Here is a 17,133-nt window from a genome sequence, read left to right on the forward strand (position 1 = left end):
GTGGCAGACACTACAAGAGAACCATTATGCAAATCATTATGCAGCACAGAGATGCAAGTCATTAAAATTCTGAGGACCTACATTCCAAGAAGTGTCTGGCAACATTTTACATCGTGAAACTTCTGGCAAGTTAAAACTGCATGCTGCACCAGAACTTGAACCAAGGACCTGCCTTCTCTGGGCAAGTGCCGTACCAACTGAGCTGTCCAAGCACAACTCATGATCTACCCCACAGATTTAGTTTCAGCGTTTTCTCATCACCTACTTTCCAGATTTCACACCAAGCGAGGCGGCGCAGTGGTTAGTGCATTGGACTCACGTTCTTGAGGACAATGGTTGAAATCTGCATCCAACCATCCAGAGTTAGGTTTTCCATGATTTCCTTAAATCAGTCTGGCAATTGATGGATTGGGCAGTTTCCTTCCCCATCCTTCACACTATCCGAGCTTGTGCTCCATCTCTAATATCTTAGCTGTTGACAGGACATTAAACTTTGATCTTCCTTCCTTCTTCTAAACTTCAAAAAAGTTCTCCTGCATCCCTTGTGGGACTATCACTCATGCAAGAAAGGACATTGTGGAGACATGGCTTAGCTGCAGCCTGGGGGATTGCTTCCAGAATGTAGTGGTGTGTGCATTGATTTCACATTACTGGCAGATGAAAGCTGTGCGCAGGACTGGGACTCAAACCTGAGGCCTTTGCCTTTCACGGGCAAGTGCTCTACTGACTGAGCTGTCCAAGCACAACTCAAGACCCACCCTCATACTTTGAGATCTGTTGAAAGGTAGGGGCTGGGCTGCTTGTGGAAATAAAGCTGTGTGTTTGAATCATGAGTCGTGCTGGGATAGTGTAGTTGGTAGAGCACTTGCTTGCAGAAGGCAAAAGTCTCAGATTCAGTTTGAGTCCCAGTCTGACAAACAGTGTTAAACTGACAGGAAATTTCAAATCAATGCACACTTTGCTCCAGTGCGAAAATTCATTCTGTGTGTTATGTCCTCCCAAATGTATCCCTCAAAATGATGGGAAAAGCAGAAGCATTCAAACTCATGTGGAATTGTACCAACAGTTGTTGTTCTTGAATGTAACCCTGTCTGATTCACCTCCCTGTCTTGTAAACTTGTGCACTGGGCGTTGTGCTATACAAGCAGGCCGGTAATAAACATGCCACCTGTAAGTAGATAATTAAGCTGTATAAACTCAAATATGTTTACAGATGCGTTTGATGAGGGATACGCTCAGTTAGATAAAATGAATTTATGAATACATAGTTCTGTCAAGTTCTCCTTTCTTTCATTAGCAAAGGCATTTTTGAGTGCTACGTGGGCTGTTGATAAGATTAGTCGCTGCTAGTTTGTTGACCCAGTTAATGTCAGTATTGTGTAGCCTGTTGTGTGGTAATTACCCCTATTGAATTTCCTCCTGTAAATGAATTTTAAACTAGAATTGTGTCACTGCAGAAGTTTTTGATCACTAATTTACCTGTGAAATATTTTCAAGTAAATCACTTTCATCAGTTTTTAATTACATATTTTACCCATTAAAGTTCTGGAGACTAAATTTGAGTTTTTCTATTGTTTTTCAACTTCTGAAATTTTCCGTGTAAACAATAGCTACTAAGTATGCTGTAGTCACCATTTTGAGGTGCGGCTCATTGGCTCTACAGTTAAGTGTCAGACTGTGATTCCAGAGGCTTGAGGTCCGATCCCGGACAATGATAGGATTCTTATCAATTGACCCTGATAATGTCTGTTAAATATCAGCTTGCACCATGGTTCGAATTCCATGTTAGGTGAAGGTCCCCCTGTAAATGGCTGGGGTAGTCAATTCAAAGGTCAGAGGAAGGTTAGAGTGTACCACCTCCACTTGGACCATTTCCAATAAAGCAATGTTTCATACAAACCAGCATTTGGGTTGTTAATGTCTTTGCTTGCTTATAACATTTTACACTAGTGTTTATACTTTATAATTAGTGATATCTTAAAAATTGTATTTTATGTTATTGGTGAAATTATTTTGTGATCCTTTCATTTCTTTAGGCACAGGGTCGGTTCCAGTTTGAAACCAAAGATGGTCAGACCAGGTCGCATTCTTGTAAGGCTTCGTTCACAAATGTTTGAAGCTGATGTAGAGGCAGGTGAGGATGCCGATATGGTGAAAGAGGAACCAGACTTCAGAGGCCGAGATTTTGAGAAACAGTATGCTTGCAGGTATATTAAATTATACAGAAGATGCCAGTTTATATTTGAAAATTACAGTAAAAGTATATACTGATATTTTTATAGTATTAGTATTAGTAGTAGTAGTAGAAGAAGAAGAAGAAGAAGAAGAAGAAGTTGTGGTGGTGTGTAAGTTTTCTTCCTGTAGGAATGAGGTTATTTGCTGTATTTAAACAGCAGATAATCACCTTGGTATGGGATTAACATTTCAACTGCTATTAAAATTACCTGAGTTGAGTTGCGGGTTCAATCCCAGCCACTGGATAAATTTTGGTAAAGGTCATCAGCAATCACAACTGAAGACTTTTTGTGCAAAGAGTCACCCAACCTAAGGCTTGAGGATCAGAAGACAATGGAAACCACTGCATTACAGACACATATTTTGTATCCATAGGACATGTGGCCTGTAAGTGAAAACTTGGTATGATGATCCCTTCATTGGCATTCATGGGACTAGTCCCTCATTCTGACATCTGAGATGTGACTGCCAAATGGTAGGTCCAAAACAAAGCCTTGGGGGGAGGCAGAGGTAGGGAGGGAGGAGGGACAGAGAGAGAGAGAGAGAGAGAGAGAGAGAGAGAGAGAGAGAGAGAGAGAGAGAGAGTAGTATGATAAACCATAGGGTAACATTTTAGAAGTCAGAGTACGCAATGGTGTGTGCAATTTTGGAAGTCTGAATGTGCTAGGAAAGCAAGAAAATCTGAAAAGGGGAGTGACTCAATATAAAAATAATGGTGTCAGTTTACTGTCACAGAAAGAAGATAAAAGTATCTGATTGGACAAAAACAGAGTACTATCAACAGCAGCAAAAATTGTATACCAAGAGTAAGATTCATTCTAAATAGGAAGGTGGAATGTAGGGCAGAGAGAGGACAAATAACTAATACCGTAAGAGGAGACGGATAAGACTTGGAGACACACAAAGATTCCAGCTTGATTACATCATTGTTACACACAAATTCCAAAATCATGTATTGGATTATAAGGTGTACCCGGGAGCAGCTGACTTTTGCCACATTGTGTTATTGATGAGGAACTGACTGAAGTTTAAGAGAATCATCCAGAAGAATCAATGTGGAAAGATGTGAGTTACTCAAATACTGAGGAATGCTGATGTGCATTACAGTAGTATTCACTACTTTAGTATTTATGGCCTTAGAGAAGAGGAGAAGAGGAATGGAGGTCTCAAAAAATGGCAGTAAGAAAAGTAGGACAGACAAATATACATACAAGGAAGGTAACTATGATTAAACATTGGGCAAAGGAGGAAGTACAAAAATATTCATGAGGACACAGTAATGCCTGTCAGCTTTGATCTGTAACATCACATGAAACCTCAAAATGTTACACAAACATGATTTCAAATTGGTGGGCAAAAGCATTATACACGTTACCGTGGAGTGAAAATATAAACATGAAATACAGAAATGTACAAATTATTAATAATAAATATTGAAGCTTATGGGACAACCTCCAGAAAGGGGGAAATGTTTGGGGGAGCAGAAACTAACATTTCATACACAAAACCACAGTAATAGTAAAATATACTAATTGAAACACCCACAGAAAAACAATGCAGCACTAGTCTAAAAAAAAGGTGCAAAACAACTGTAATACCAATATACATAATGAAAGATTGCGAAAACTGATGAAGGGCGGTATCAAAACCAACTGTTAAGATGTATGGCTCAACTTGAAAGATCGGTACCAATGCAGAAAGCCAAAAACAAATACCAGTACAGAAAGCCAAAAGCCGATACCAGTACACTTAGCGAAAACAGACGAAAGGCGATGTCAAAAACAGTCGTTGAGCTATAAAGGGTGGTTAGAAACAGCCTGAAAAACTTGTAAGGGTGTAACAGTGTAGTATGTGGTGAAAAGTAATTGTTATGAATAAAATTTGATATGTTGTGTCATTTCTGATTTAATTAGCAGGTCGTTGCGCATGCAAATTCAAGCACGGATGCGCTAATACATGCTAATGCACAGACATCTGCAGGTCTGGGAGTTAACATTTGTTCAAATGCTCATTATCATTGAAGCTAGGATTGCAAAAGCTATGTTTGTTCAGTTTGAAGAATATGTTTGGCGACACTGTCTCTGGCAGGCTGCTTGAATTTGTACATACAAAAACATGAATGTCGAACTTCAGTGCTAATTAAATCAGAAATACTAGAATGAATGGAATTTTTACTTAACAATTATTTCTCTGCACAATCTACCCTGTAACACCATGACAAGCTTTCTAGACTGTTTCTGGCTACCCTGTATAGTTCAGCTTGAAAGACTGATATCAATACAAAAAGCCAACAGGTAACACAAAAATCATGAAAAGTAACAAAAGTCGATATCGAAAATACCATTTGAGCTATATAGCTCAACTTAAAAATGATGATATCAATGCAGAAAGTAAAAAATCACTGTGATTGACAAAATGTGGTTATGAAAACATCACTTGACATATAGCACAACTGAAAAGGTCATTACCAATGCAGAGAACCAAAATCTATGAAATAATTACACTTGATATCACTTTGGTGACAATGTCACAAACTAGGTAAACAAAACAGAAAGATGAACCACAATATTAAAAAAAAATTACGAACACTTAAAACTTTCCATTACAAAACATACAAGTCATACATCATGTATCAGTAGCTGCTTGAATGAAAAACGAGAAAATGGAAGAAGAAAAAAATTCATCTTACTAGATGCAGATTTTGCTGCGAAATAGATTGTAACTCATTAACAGAAATAAAACCAAAAAATGAAGAACTGTCAAACACGTGAAAATGAAACAATGTAACTATCACATTAAAAAACTGAAGTATTAAAAAAAAAAAAAAAAAAAAAAAAACAAAGTAAAAGAAATCAATGCCACACATGAAACAAATCCAATCGAAAACACCCCCCCCCCCCCGCCCAAAAAAAAGAAAACTATACCTACTGTCACCCACTCCTATTTAACTTACAAACAAGGACCTACACATTTTCTGTATTTTTGTGGACCCCTGGAAACTACAGTAACCCCGAGGAACACACTTCTGCTAGCGGTACTCATCAAGGTGAGCCTGCAGGACAGAATAGCACCTTTTGTCCCTCCCTACAACAGATTTCACAACCCTCCAATATCTCTCAAAAGTGTTTGCACATGTCCTAGTCTCAAAGTCTTTAATTTCGAAGATATAGTTCATGACAAGGTGGTTGTAAATCTTTCCTGCCCAACCCTTTATGACAGCGAACACACCAAACATTATCATAAAGCCTCTAGCACATATTTTTGTATAAGAGAAAATAAAACTTGCTTAGTATGATTTTCAACCACCCAAATTACTACGTCAGAAGATTCCCCGCGTGAAATAACAGCACCCCAAACCCAACGTCCCACAACATCATACCTTCACCCTCCACTCGTCATACGAAAACATGACTTATTGATTTCCATTAGGACACCATGCCCCCCTGTAGGTCCCCTACATTTTATAATTTCAGAAAATATCTCTCAATCTCTCAGATTGATCGAGTGCCACACTTCACGTCAATGGGACCTCGGCATGTAACCATTGGAAGACGACTGAGATCAAACGTTCAACAACTCATATTAACGTCACATATATGACATCTATAGTACTCACCAATGACACCTAACTTTTTGTGAAAATTTAGTATACGATTCCTCATCTTCCATTTCCTTCCATAACATTGTACAGTTTATTTATGAAAGACAGTCTGTCTGTGGTAATTGGTATTGATGAAGCTGGGTGGTATAAAATATGGTACCTTCCTTCCTTGCATTTATTTTTCTCTGGCACAGGGCATTAAAAATCATTTTTTGGTAAACATGATTTGAATTAGTTCAAAATAAATTTGCTGAGTGTTAATATCTTGGTAATGGCTGTATTAGGTATAGCGATACTACCTATTAAAGACATATGAAAATTTGTGCTGGATCTGGTTTTGAATCTGAATTTCCTGCTTATCCTGAGCAATTGCCTTAACCACTTCGGCTATCTGTTAATACATCTGGACTATCACAAATTTTCATACGCCAGTAATAGGTAGTATATTTATATCTAACACAATGGGTGCCAAGGTATTCACACTCAGTGAATTTATTTCGAGCTAATTTCATACGGCTGTCGATTGTTAGTGATGTCTGTTCTTTCAGACAAGCAAGTAAGTATAATTTGAATTGCCTTATTTGTATTATGATGAAATCTTTTCATTAATTCTCATACTGTGACATTCTTCTGATTGTGATTTATTTATTAGAACACTTAAAATTTCACTAAAAATGGAGAGAGTTTTATTAAAATGTTTCAGGTTCAAGCCAGATGCTAATGTCGAACGAGGTCCTTTTGGAAAGGTCATTGTAGAAAGATTTGTCAGTGCAGCTGCAAAAGATCCATTGTTCGAGTTCAACCTAAATAAGGTATGGAATGATGTCTTGCGCTTGCCAATGACAGTTATTCATTTAAATGTGTTTTGTGGGGAGGGGTGCTAGGGAAGGGCAAATTTGGGGAGGGAGTGGTGGGGGGGAGGGATAAGAGCATATGCACACTAACAAACAACATGAATGAGTAGAGAGCATGTCAAGGAATATGTATTTTTGTACTAATACTGAACTTATTCTGTTTACATTGCTTCATTCAACATTTTCTGCATTATGGTCAAAGAACAAACATTTCCATTTAGAGGTTGCAATATTTGGCAAACGCAGTAGTTACACATAAAACTTGCGGTAACCTGAGAAAGGTCATTGCTGAGAATTGCCTTTGTAGCACTTAATGTGAGGTAAATATTAGAGGTTGTGCTGCATGATTCCAGTATTGCCGTTTTAAATGACTGGTCCAGTGACTCACAGTTCTCACATTTGAAAAGGCCATAAAGTGTTGTTTTAAAACCATCACATTGTAAGGATAAGTAGGGAATTGTAAGGATATGTATTGGAAATATGATGCACAGGTGATCTCTCATAAATATAAACAGAGGTGCTATGTCTTCTGTAAACTGTGAAAGAAGATACTAAGAATTACTAAGATGCTAAGAATTACAATTCTGTATTTTGTACTTCTGTAATTTGGCCACTGTTGGCCACAAACTTTGAGACTTAAATGAAAATCTGTTAAGCTCTGTCAGCTCCAGATGCTGTGCTGGCTGTGCAAACTTCGGCAAGCACTGTTACGCGAGTTGTTGAGCAGTAAGTGTTACAGATAAGAGAGGTTTTGAATTTGATTAATTGCATTGAGAGGCTAGTAAAACCTTTATGAAATAATCACAGTTTGAAGATGAATACTGCAATTGTAAGATAAATAAAAGATGCAAAGTCTCTCCATGCAATTAGGACTCTGTGCAGGGTGTTACTCTCTTACTATGTTTTAAAAACAAAATAATCCAAGCGAATGGTAACTTAAAGAAATTTTCAACTGTGAGAAAATTTTGTGCTGGAAAGCAATAAAAAATTATGAAGATAATGGGATTGTTTTTAGAGTAGTCTTGGACCTTTGGACAGGGAACTCAGACATTTCCTTGAGGAAAAGAATATTTAGAAAATTAAGGTACAAACCTGTAGCATATGTTTCCACAGAGGGATAGAATCCATATCCAACCAACTGCAATTTTTTCCACTGTATTCAGTTGTAAAAACTTGCAGGATGTTGACAATTAGAAAGGGAAACATTGTTTTACAAATTTATTTCCGGACCAACAGCCTGTGACAATTATGGCAAATAACACCCCACATGTTTGCTGCCTGAAAATGTTGAAGTTTCCACCCTATGTTGTATTTATTCTCCATGTGCTGTAATTGTTGTAGTACTTTTAGATATGCTGAACTGAGATGCTGTCTCATCTTGAAATTAAAGTGAGACCACTCGCAGAAAACCACTCAATGATACTTTTAAGAATTTACTTCTGATACTGTATGTATGTTTGGATTGATTACAATACTCATGTTACTGTGTAACTGCTATTTTACGTTTTCATGTGATCTAGACATAAGAATCACAAAATTAACGAAAATGCAGAATCAAGGAAAATATCAAAACCCTCAAAACATGAGCAAAAACATATGTAATTGGCATTTATGGTTAAAAATCATAATCGTATCCAATACATAGTATAGAATCTGTACAAGTGAAGGGAATTAAATGTACAATACAATGTTTATACAGTAATTTGTGATAATGAAGTTCATCAGTTTTGAAGAAACACTCATTTTTCAGAGATCTTTCCTTTTTGCTCACCCAGAAAAAAGTAAAAATTGTTGAATGTGGTGAATGAAACAGAAAACTGTGAAGTACGATGAAAAGTGTCGGAATTCAACATGTGTGGGTTTTCCTTCTATAATCAATGGCAGAGCAGCATACTCCGGTGATGTGAGTGCTGTGACCTCTAATGTATTGCTTGTAAACTTTTCCTTGTTCATTGTGCTGAGTGGTTGAAGGAGAGTGTTTTGCATTATTGCCAGTGCAATCTATTTGCACTTCGAACTCATTGCTTGCTGTAGTGTAAACACAGCAGGTTTCATGAATGCACTATAGACACACAAGTTTTCCCTCACACATGGTTCTCATACCAATGAACATAAAATATAGTTAAGGCTGTTGTGATTTTAGTGTTTCTCTGTCCCAGTAATCTGTTACATTTATAACAATCTGCCTGCCATCACAACATATTAAACATAATTGAGGGCTGGAGCAAAGACAAACAAGCCATCGCACGACTCTTCATTGAACACATCCTGTTAATTATGGCACCACACATAGCAGATGGAGTAGCCTACATGGGCTGCAGTCGGTAGAGGAACAACACGTTCCAGATTCTGCCGACAGGCTCTAAGCAGAACTACTGTAAGCAGATAAACATAAGTGGAAGCCATGATCACTCCGTTTGCCATACAGTGATCACATCAGCCATAATTTGTAACAAGCTGTCAAGCAAGCTTGCTGTTTATCTATAGCATTCGCTTGACATGACCATGCTATACAGCTATTGGCTGCAAGTGGAAAACAAACATCTGAGATGTTGTAATTCGACAGTTTTCACCGTGTTTTACAATTTTCAGTTTATTTCACCATGTAAACTATAATTTTTTGCTATTTTCGAGGTGAAATTAAAATGAAAGGATCTTCGAAGTGACTGTTTTGAAGTATAATTTGTAGCCGTAATGTGTTGGGAAATGGCTCAGTTACCTCGTACATCATTAGCAAAAGTGCTAGCCTCTTCTTTTACGTACATTGTGGTATTATTAGTGGCAACATCCACTTTTTTTCCCTAATACATTTGTTATATGACGTAAAATTTTGAAATTTCTTTGTTGTTCGTTTATGGCTGTGCGATTTGTTTATAAGTTATGTGTTGGTAAAATTGCAATCTAGGAGGGTAAAAATGAAATTCTCGCACCGACTTCGATTCGTAGCTTCTGTGCCTGTTTATACTTTTTAATTCAGTACTTTAGTAATTTTGAATGTTTCGTAGACTAAGGTCTGTAAACTTAGACGGAGTGAGCTAAAGAAAGCGTGTTAGTGTGGTGTTGTGGCTGCACTGGCTGTTGGGTGACATAGCAAGTCTCCAGCCAATAAGAGCTCACTAGCCGGAAATGTCCGTCATTTCCTCGATTCTGACTGAGCATATCCCTCGAGACTCAGTGTTTGAATTTAAAAGGTTGACAGGTAATATTGTTGCTGAATACAGTACACCAGAAATACATGCAAAGAGATGAGACTGAGTTATTAGTTACACAAGAGGAGGTGGCGGCTGGGCTTCTTCATCACATATTGACCTGGTGTGTATGACGCTGTAATCCAGCAGTAGTTGTATCATAATTGCATGGTGAAGCAAAACGTTGCAATGTGTGTTGGCAGTGCCAGTTGTGGATTGCGTCACTGTTTCCTCTCTCATGTCACATCTCTATGCAACAGCCTAAAATATTCCCTTAACTCCGCCGCTACCCACAGTGTGACCTGTCTGCCTTTTGTGCCCCTTATAACAAATTCAGTCACATCAGATGTCAATAGTTAGGAAGAAAACAGGAGGAAGTCAAGCGAGGCGCTGAGTAAGAACATAAAATTGAGATAAACCTTACTAGAAAGAGGAATAAAATCGGGGAATTTTTAGCATTTATCTTATGGGTTTTACGCAAGGGTTATAAATTGATAGAATTGCGAAAAACATAAAATTGAAGTTTCACTGTCTATGCAAAAGAACTAATTCTGCATATTATAAATTAGATGGTAGATAATTCATGTATATGAGAAACAATAGTCAACCTAAGACTGAAACACCACAAGTGATTTCTCCCCAATCAGAACAATCTTCACAACTTGCACTAGTTGACTTGTTAAGCATAAATTTCTGCATTCTTTCGGTTAGATATGATATGAATTGGTTGTCTGTACTATCAGTTGCATAAAACCTCAGTTTACCTAGGAGAATATTGTGATGTGCACAGTTCAAATGCCTCAGGTAGGTCACAGAAAACTAACTGGTGCTATTTTGTAATTTAACACTCGTAAAATTTGGTGAGTGAGTGTGTAGATGGCATTCTCAGTTGAACAACTCTTTTGAAATTCAAACTGTTATTTATAAAAGGATATTGTTGTTGCTCTGGTGGAATACTATTCTAGAATATGTCACTTCAGAAATTTTGGAAAATGATGCCATTAATGAAACAGATTGGTAGTTACTGAAAGCTCCCCTATCACCTTTCTTATAGTCCCTCTGGAAAAATGTCCCAAGTTAGTGATACATCACATATTTCTGGAAAGACAGTGCTTATGATATGGTAGCAAGTTTGTAATACTATGTTCGAAAAACTATCAAATCCAGATGAGCTTTTACTTTTGAGAGAATATGTAATTAATGTAATTTGTGATGGAGAACTGGGTGAGACATCCATATGATTGAGTGTTATGAGGTTTGTTTTTGCAGCATACTGCTGTGTTTTTTCTCTTGAACTGTTTGCCCCTAAGTTTTCTACCATGTTTAAGAAATGTTCATTAAAAGCATTTGCTACCTGTGACTCACTTTTATAGCCCTTCTGTTTAAAACAATTGTAATTTTATCCTATTACTGGCCGGTTGTCCTGCCTCTTGTTTCACTACATTCCATTTTCACTTTGTTATTGGAATCACTGTTTTCTGACATAATGTGCATGTTTCTTGGTTTTTAATGTCGTTTCTTAGTAGTTTTGAGTAGTTTTTATAGTGCAAGATCTTTACTTGTTCTTGCCAGCAGACACATTTCCCTGTTACTTTCACAAGATGCTTTAATCTTTCTAGTGATTCATGATTTTTTTTACGTGGTTGTTTAATGTCCTTTAGATTAGCTTATAAAGAAAGCTATTTCCAAATGATGATATGAATTTATCATGGAATATATTAAATTTTATATCAGTCTTTGGGCCATTATAAATTTTATCCCATGTCATCTCTTGTAAACTGTTCTTAAAAAGTTTGTCCTACAGCTATTAATTATTCTGAGTTCCACTGAGGGGTACATATACTATGAGGCACTATATTATTTATAGTAACTAACTCATCAGAGATATATATAACTGGACATACAGTTATTTTCTTGCTGCGAGCCTCATCAGTGAATACATTATCAATTAGAGTCTTACTATCTTCATTCACCAATGTTGGAAAATTAATTAAAGAGATCCAATTGTAGAATACAAATAAGATTTCTAGATCATTTATCCTATCAGAATCCAGTACAAAATCTTCATTGAAATGGCCACAGATTGTTAACTGCATGTTGCTGTCTGATAGACAGCACAGTAAGGAATCTGAATGTCTCATAAACAGCTCAAAATTTTCCAAATTTTCTATGTACAGTTACAATTAAATTTAAACAGTTTTTCAGTATTAATACAAAAATACACACTTGTTTGTGGTGATCACTGCAAAACCTGCTTGTTTCAATGTTTTTGAAGTTGTGTTCTGCCGTGACAACTCATTTGGTTCTCGAGTTATTGGTATTTATACCTGATGGTGTCACACAGTGTATCCATTTCTGTCCCTCGCGTCGGGAATCATGTGGTCATAACAATTGTCGTATTTGTAAATGTTTCGAGATATTGAAATGTTTTTTTGCAAATGATAGCACACAAAGAAAAACTTGAAATTTGTTTATTCGTTGAAATGTGGAAGTATGTTGTCCATAGCTGTGAGAAGTCAGTTGAACGGGATGCACTAACATGTCAGTAGCACTGTAGGAACAGCCAGGTCCCTGTTTAAACACTTTCTCAGCACTTGGGGAGCAGCAGAGCATGATGAATTAAATTGTCCACAGTAATTAATGCTCAACCGGCTACAATACAATTTTTCTTAAGAACTGCCCCAGTAAGAAGTTATTAGTCAGTAATAGTATCATTTAACTTAATTCCTATCATAATATTTCTAAGTAGGTTAGTTAATTACTCACAAAAAGCTGTTGATAATATCTTTATAGAAATGTCTAATGAGCAAAATTATATTACAAAACCAATAGTCAATGACCTCTCAGACCATGACATGCAATTCCTTTTGTTAAATGTTAACACTGAACAGGATATAAAATCTTTTGCATCTGACTTCAAGAGGATAGCTAGTGTACTGGTAGATAGGACAGCTTGGCTGTGGAAATGGAAGGGTAGCCCACAACATAGACAACATTATTCACAATTACAAGCACTCAAGCTTTAATGATCTTCCGGCAATAAAGGCTCTTAACAAATTTCAATTAAGCAAGGACATAAACTTGGTTACAAACATATGTTAACCTTCAACCAGTGAATAACACCAATAAAGAATTACCAATCAATAAAACGTAGATAAAGGACTGCTTTACAAGAATGCTTATTAAATAAAATCATGAAAGCTAAGTTACAAATTTTATGTTAAGCATCAACAGGTGAATAACCCCAATAAAGAATTCTCATTTAAATAAAACATAGATAGGAAAATGCTTTACCAAAATGCTTGAGTTGTGTAAATTCATGAAAAGCTCAGTTACAACCTTTCTCACGAACTACTTAGGAATTTACTGCAAATAAACAAATTGATCTGTTTAATCAGAAGGTAACTGCCAAGTCCAAGCGACTGAAGCCACTCAGAACGGACGACCGCCCCAACGCTGGTCATCAACCGACATCGTCACGGCCCAGCGGCCACCGTGCTAAAACAGACTAATGTTTCTGTAAGCGACCGACAACAACACAGGAGTAACAGTGACTGAAAGTCGGCGTATGCCTTACGAAACACGGCACACCCTGAAGCGGGAGCAGGCACAGCTGACTAGCGCCCATACAACTGCGAGCAAACAAATCTCACGCTGCCCGTACTAATGCGGGAAATGATAGCGAGCGACAAGACGCCACGCGCAAAGCAGCAACCGTGCCTACCCCTCGACCACAGAATGCGCCCTGTCTCCTTGTCTATGGTAATACAATTTATAGCACACAAGAAACGATTTAATAATGGCATTAGTTCAACCCAAGATCAGTTAACAGTTAGGTCCAGTGAAGATTTACCCACGGATTTACCTTCAAACCAACTTCCGGACCACAGGCGGAAATTAGTAAACTTGGCATAAGTTTTCACCAGACCGATAAACAAGAAATCAAATTAAACAGTCACGATACGCGAGCCCTTCAAGACCTTGCTATCTTACAGTTATCATTAACGGCGAAACATACACAAATGAATGACAAGAAATTCACCATTGAAAGCAAAAAATACACCACAAAGGTTAAATTAATTAATTTGCAGACGAGCCAGTCACTGAAAGTTCAGTTTCACAAGATTAGGGCTAACCTCACTCGGCAGCAATACATTTGTGTGCATGATAACTAGGTTGCCCAAACAGGACTCCAAAACCCAAAACAGGTCACACGTTAGCTGTCTTGTTCTCGGATGCTAGGCACCACCGTGCTAAGGCAATCGTGACGAAAAAAAAATCTCTGAATTACAACTGCCTGCAGCAAAACAAATGAGTCAGGGTGCATGAACGTAAAGCACAAGTCATTGTTCCAGCTGGAGCGCAACCTTTTCAATGCACATACGGACAGAACAACACACGTGGGCATAAAGGGAGCAGCAGATGCATACCAAGCAAACTATACTGCGCCATAATATGACCCACGTCACGTCCACAGCTCCCGGAGCTGGTGTCTGCTCGCTGGACTGCTGCAACTCTCTGTTCCTCGGAAAGCGATGCTGACTGCCGCCTTGCTCAACCCTCCCTTCTCGGCCGTGCACAACAACTCTTCTCTTGTCGCCTCAGAGTGCGGCCGCAATGTCCCTTCTCCCCTGCTGTCCGCCCCAGACTCTCGTTACTCATACTCACTCCCCCGTTAGGACCCGCTCCGACAGGAGGCGCTCGCAATAGCACATAGTGCCAACCTCAACCGGAGGAGTAATCGATAGCGTCTTGCGCCCAAGAGCCACGCCACGGCTTAGCTAGTAAGTCAAAAATTGATTATTTTAGGACACTCCTTAAAGACATGAATGGAGTGATGTATACAGTGCTTATGGCATGGATGAAAAATAAAAAACTTTTGTTAATAAACTGCTTATCTTATTTCAATAATGTTTGGCCCCAAAACTAACCCAGGTTATACCAAAGTCTGGAAAGAAGCCATGGACGACTCAAGGATGAGAGGAATATTGTAAAAGAAAAAGGCAACTGTATCTACCATTCAGAAACAGCTCTGATGTTGATGCTGTAGCATATTACAAGACATACTGCAAAATATAAACATTAGTAACATGGACATCAAAGAAAATACATTATGAGAAAAAGGTAATCACAGCAGATAACAAAATAAAGGTGATACGGAATATAGTGAAGTAGGAGACTGTTAGAACCTGGTATGAAGAGGGGCACATAGCATTAATAGCAAATGATAACATTTGTAACAGATGTTTGCAGTGTTACAAAACTTTTTGACAAGCATTTCAATACTGTGACTGAAAAGATGGGGTTGTCAGGCCCTGTAGACGCTGCCAGACAGTACCTCATACAGGTTATATGTAGTAACGTCACTGACCATCCCTAACCTAGTAGAAGTAATGTCCACCATAAAATCTTTAAAATAAAAAACTCTAGTATGATAAAAGTCATCAAAGTTAATTAAATAGTGTGATTTTGAGCTCAGTAACATATTACACTATCAATGTAACCAGTTTTGGATTCAGGGAGACCACTCACCGAAAAGCAGAAGTATTGAGTTATTAATTGGCACACACAAAGGAAAGAAAATGTGCTAGCTTTTGGGGTTATCCTTTGACAAGCTGGGGGGGGGGGGGGGGAGGTGCCCTCCCCCAATCCACACACACACACACACACACACACACACACACACACACACACACACACACACACGCTTATGCTCCTGCATGGTGCAAGCTTTTCAGTGGATGGTCTTCTTTAATCCAAAAGTATTTATGTTCTACAAGAACTTACCTAGTGTGTCTATGTAAACAATTGTTTTCAATGGAACAATTCCTGGATGGTTGAAATATGCAAGGGTTAAGCCTTTGTTTAAGAAAGGGGATAAAAAATATTGTCAAATTTCTGTCCAAATTCACTTTTGCCAACATTTTTCAAAAAATTTAGTAAAACTAAAATGCAACCAGTTTCTTAACTATCTGACATCAAATAGTATACCGGTATTGTCAATTTCACAGTTTGGATTTCTAAACTGTTCTGATATTGAGAAGGCCATCCATACATGCAGTGAAACTGTACTAAATTCAGTAGACAATAGATTACAGCAGGCTGTTCCAGCTCGTCGGCTCCGTTGTGAACCGCGGAGTGCTCCCTGCTCCAGGGAGCCGTGTCGTTCGCTGTGACCATTCAAGTGGGCCGGCACGTGGCACGGTTGACTGAGGCAGGCGGCAAGGCAAGTGTTTTTATGTGCCAGCTGCGTCTTACAAGATCGACAACCTCATACTCTTAGCTGCTAAGATGTGGTGACAGGCTACACCAGGAAATACGATGTTCGGGAAATAAATAAGAAACAACTGTTTTACAAGAAATTGCTGTAGCTTGATATTTTCTTTTCATTGCAAGATCAGAAATATCAGGCGTCAAAGTGTTCGCAGCATTAATGCGGACGATGGTCTTCATTGTTGCATCCTAAAGAAATGATCATTCCTTACTTTTTACTCTTTTCATTGCTGAGAAAAGCTGCTCACAACAATACGTAGATTCAAACATGCACATGATCTGAGCGGCATTGTTGTGAAGCTTGGGAAGTGTTTTTTGCTGTAATGAAAGATACCATCGTGACAAATCCAACATGTTGTAGTACCTCTCTTTCAACAAAGTTGAATTTTGCAAATCAATAATCTCCAATTGAAGTGACGATGACAAGGCATCGGGGGGAACCGAAAAAGGATTGCTGAACACCTGAAGTTCCATTTCCAAACTAGTGAGGTCTCGGAATCGTGTTTCAAACGATGTGATGAGCTGCTTGAACTTTATGATTGGTAATCGCCGAAAGTAGTACCTTCAGGTAGTTTTAAAGAAGCAAGACGATTGAAGAATGTTAAATGTCCATTACTCATCTGTCTCTCAAATAAACGTAACTTATCCACGAACGCTTTGATCTGGTCGCGCATGTCAGCGATTAGCTGCCCTTTGCCCTGCAATGACAGATTTAAATTATTCAGATGCATAGTTATGTCAGCTAGGAACGCCAGGTTTCATATCTTTCAGACAACGCATTTCTTCCCCTTTCATTTCGAGAAAAAGGATATTTCCTCACGAATGGCAAAGAAAACATCAAGAACTTTTCCCCCACTCAGCCAACGAACTGTACTGTGGCAAGGTATATCCCCATACTCCGCTTCCGTATCTTTCAGGAATCCTTTGAATTGGCGATGATTCATACCGTGGCGCCGCACAAAATACACACACTTCACGATAT

At 38.2% G+C, this 17,133-nt stretch overlaps 1 protein-coding gene across 1 annotated transcript in view; it reads left to right on the forward strand.

Annotated features, from left to right (window-relative positions):
* The window catches only part of LOC124776937, a 107,976-nt gene that overhangs the window by 24,625 nt on the left and 66,218 nt on the right, over positions 1–17,133 (forward strand). The window contains exons 5-6 of the mRNA XM_047252158.1: positions 2,037–2,207; positions 6,540–6,648. Of these exons, the coding sequence (XP_047108114.1) occupies positions 2,037–2,207; positions 6,540–6,648 (280 nt within the window). The remainder of the gene's footprint in view (positions 1–2,036; positions 2,208–6,539; positions 6,649–17,133) is intronic.

This window comes from Schistocerca piceifrons, chromosome 2 (assembly GCF_021461385.2).
Source record: "Schistocerca piceifrons isolate TAMUIC-IGC-003096 chromosome 2, iqSchPice1.1, whole genome shotgun sequence".
NCBI classification, from domain to species: domain Eukaryota; kingdom Metazoa; phylum Arthropoda; class Insecta; order Orthoptera; family Acrididae; genus Schistocerca; species Schistocerca piceifrons.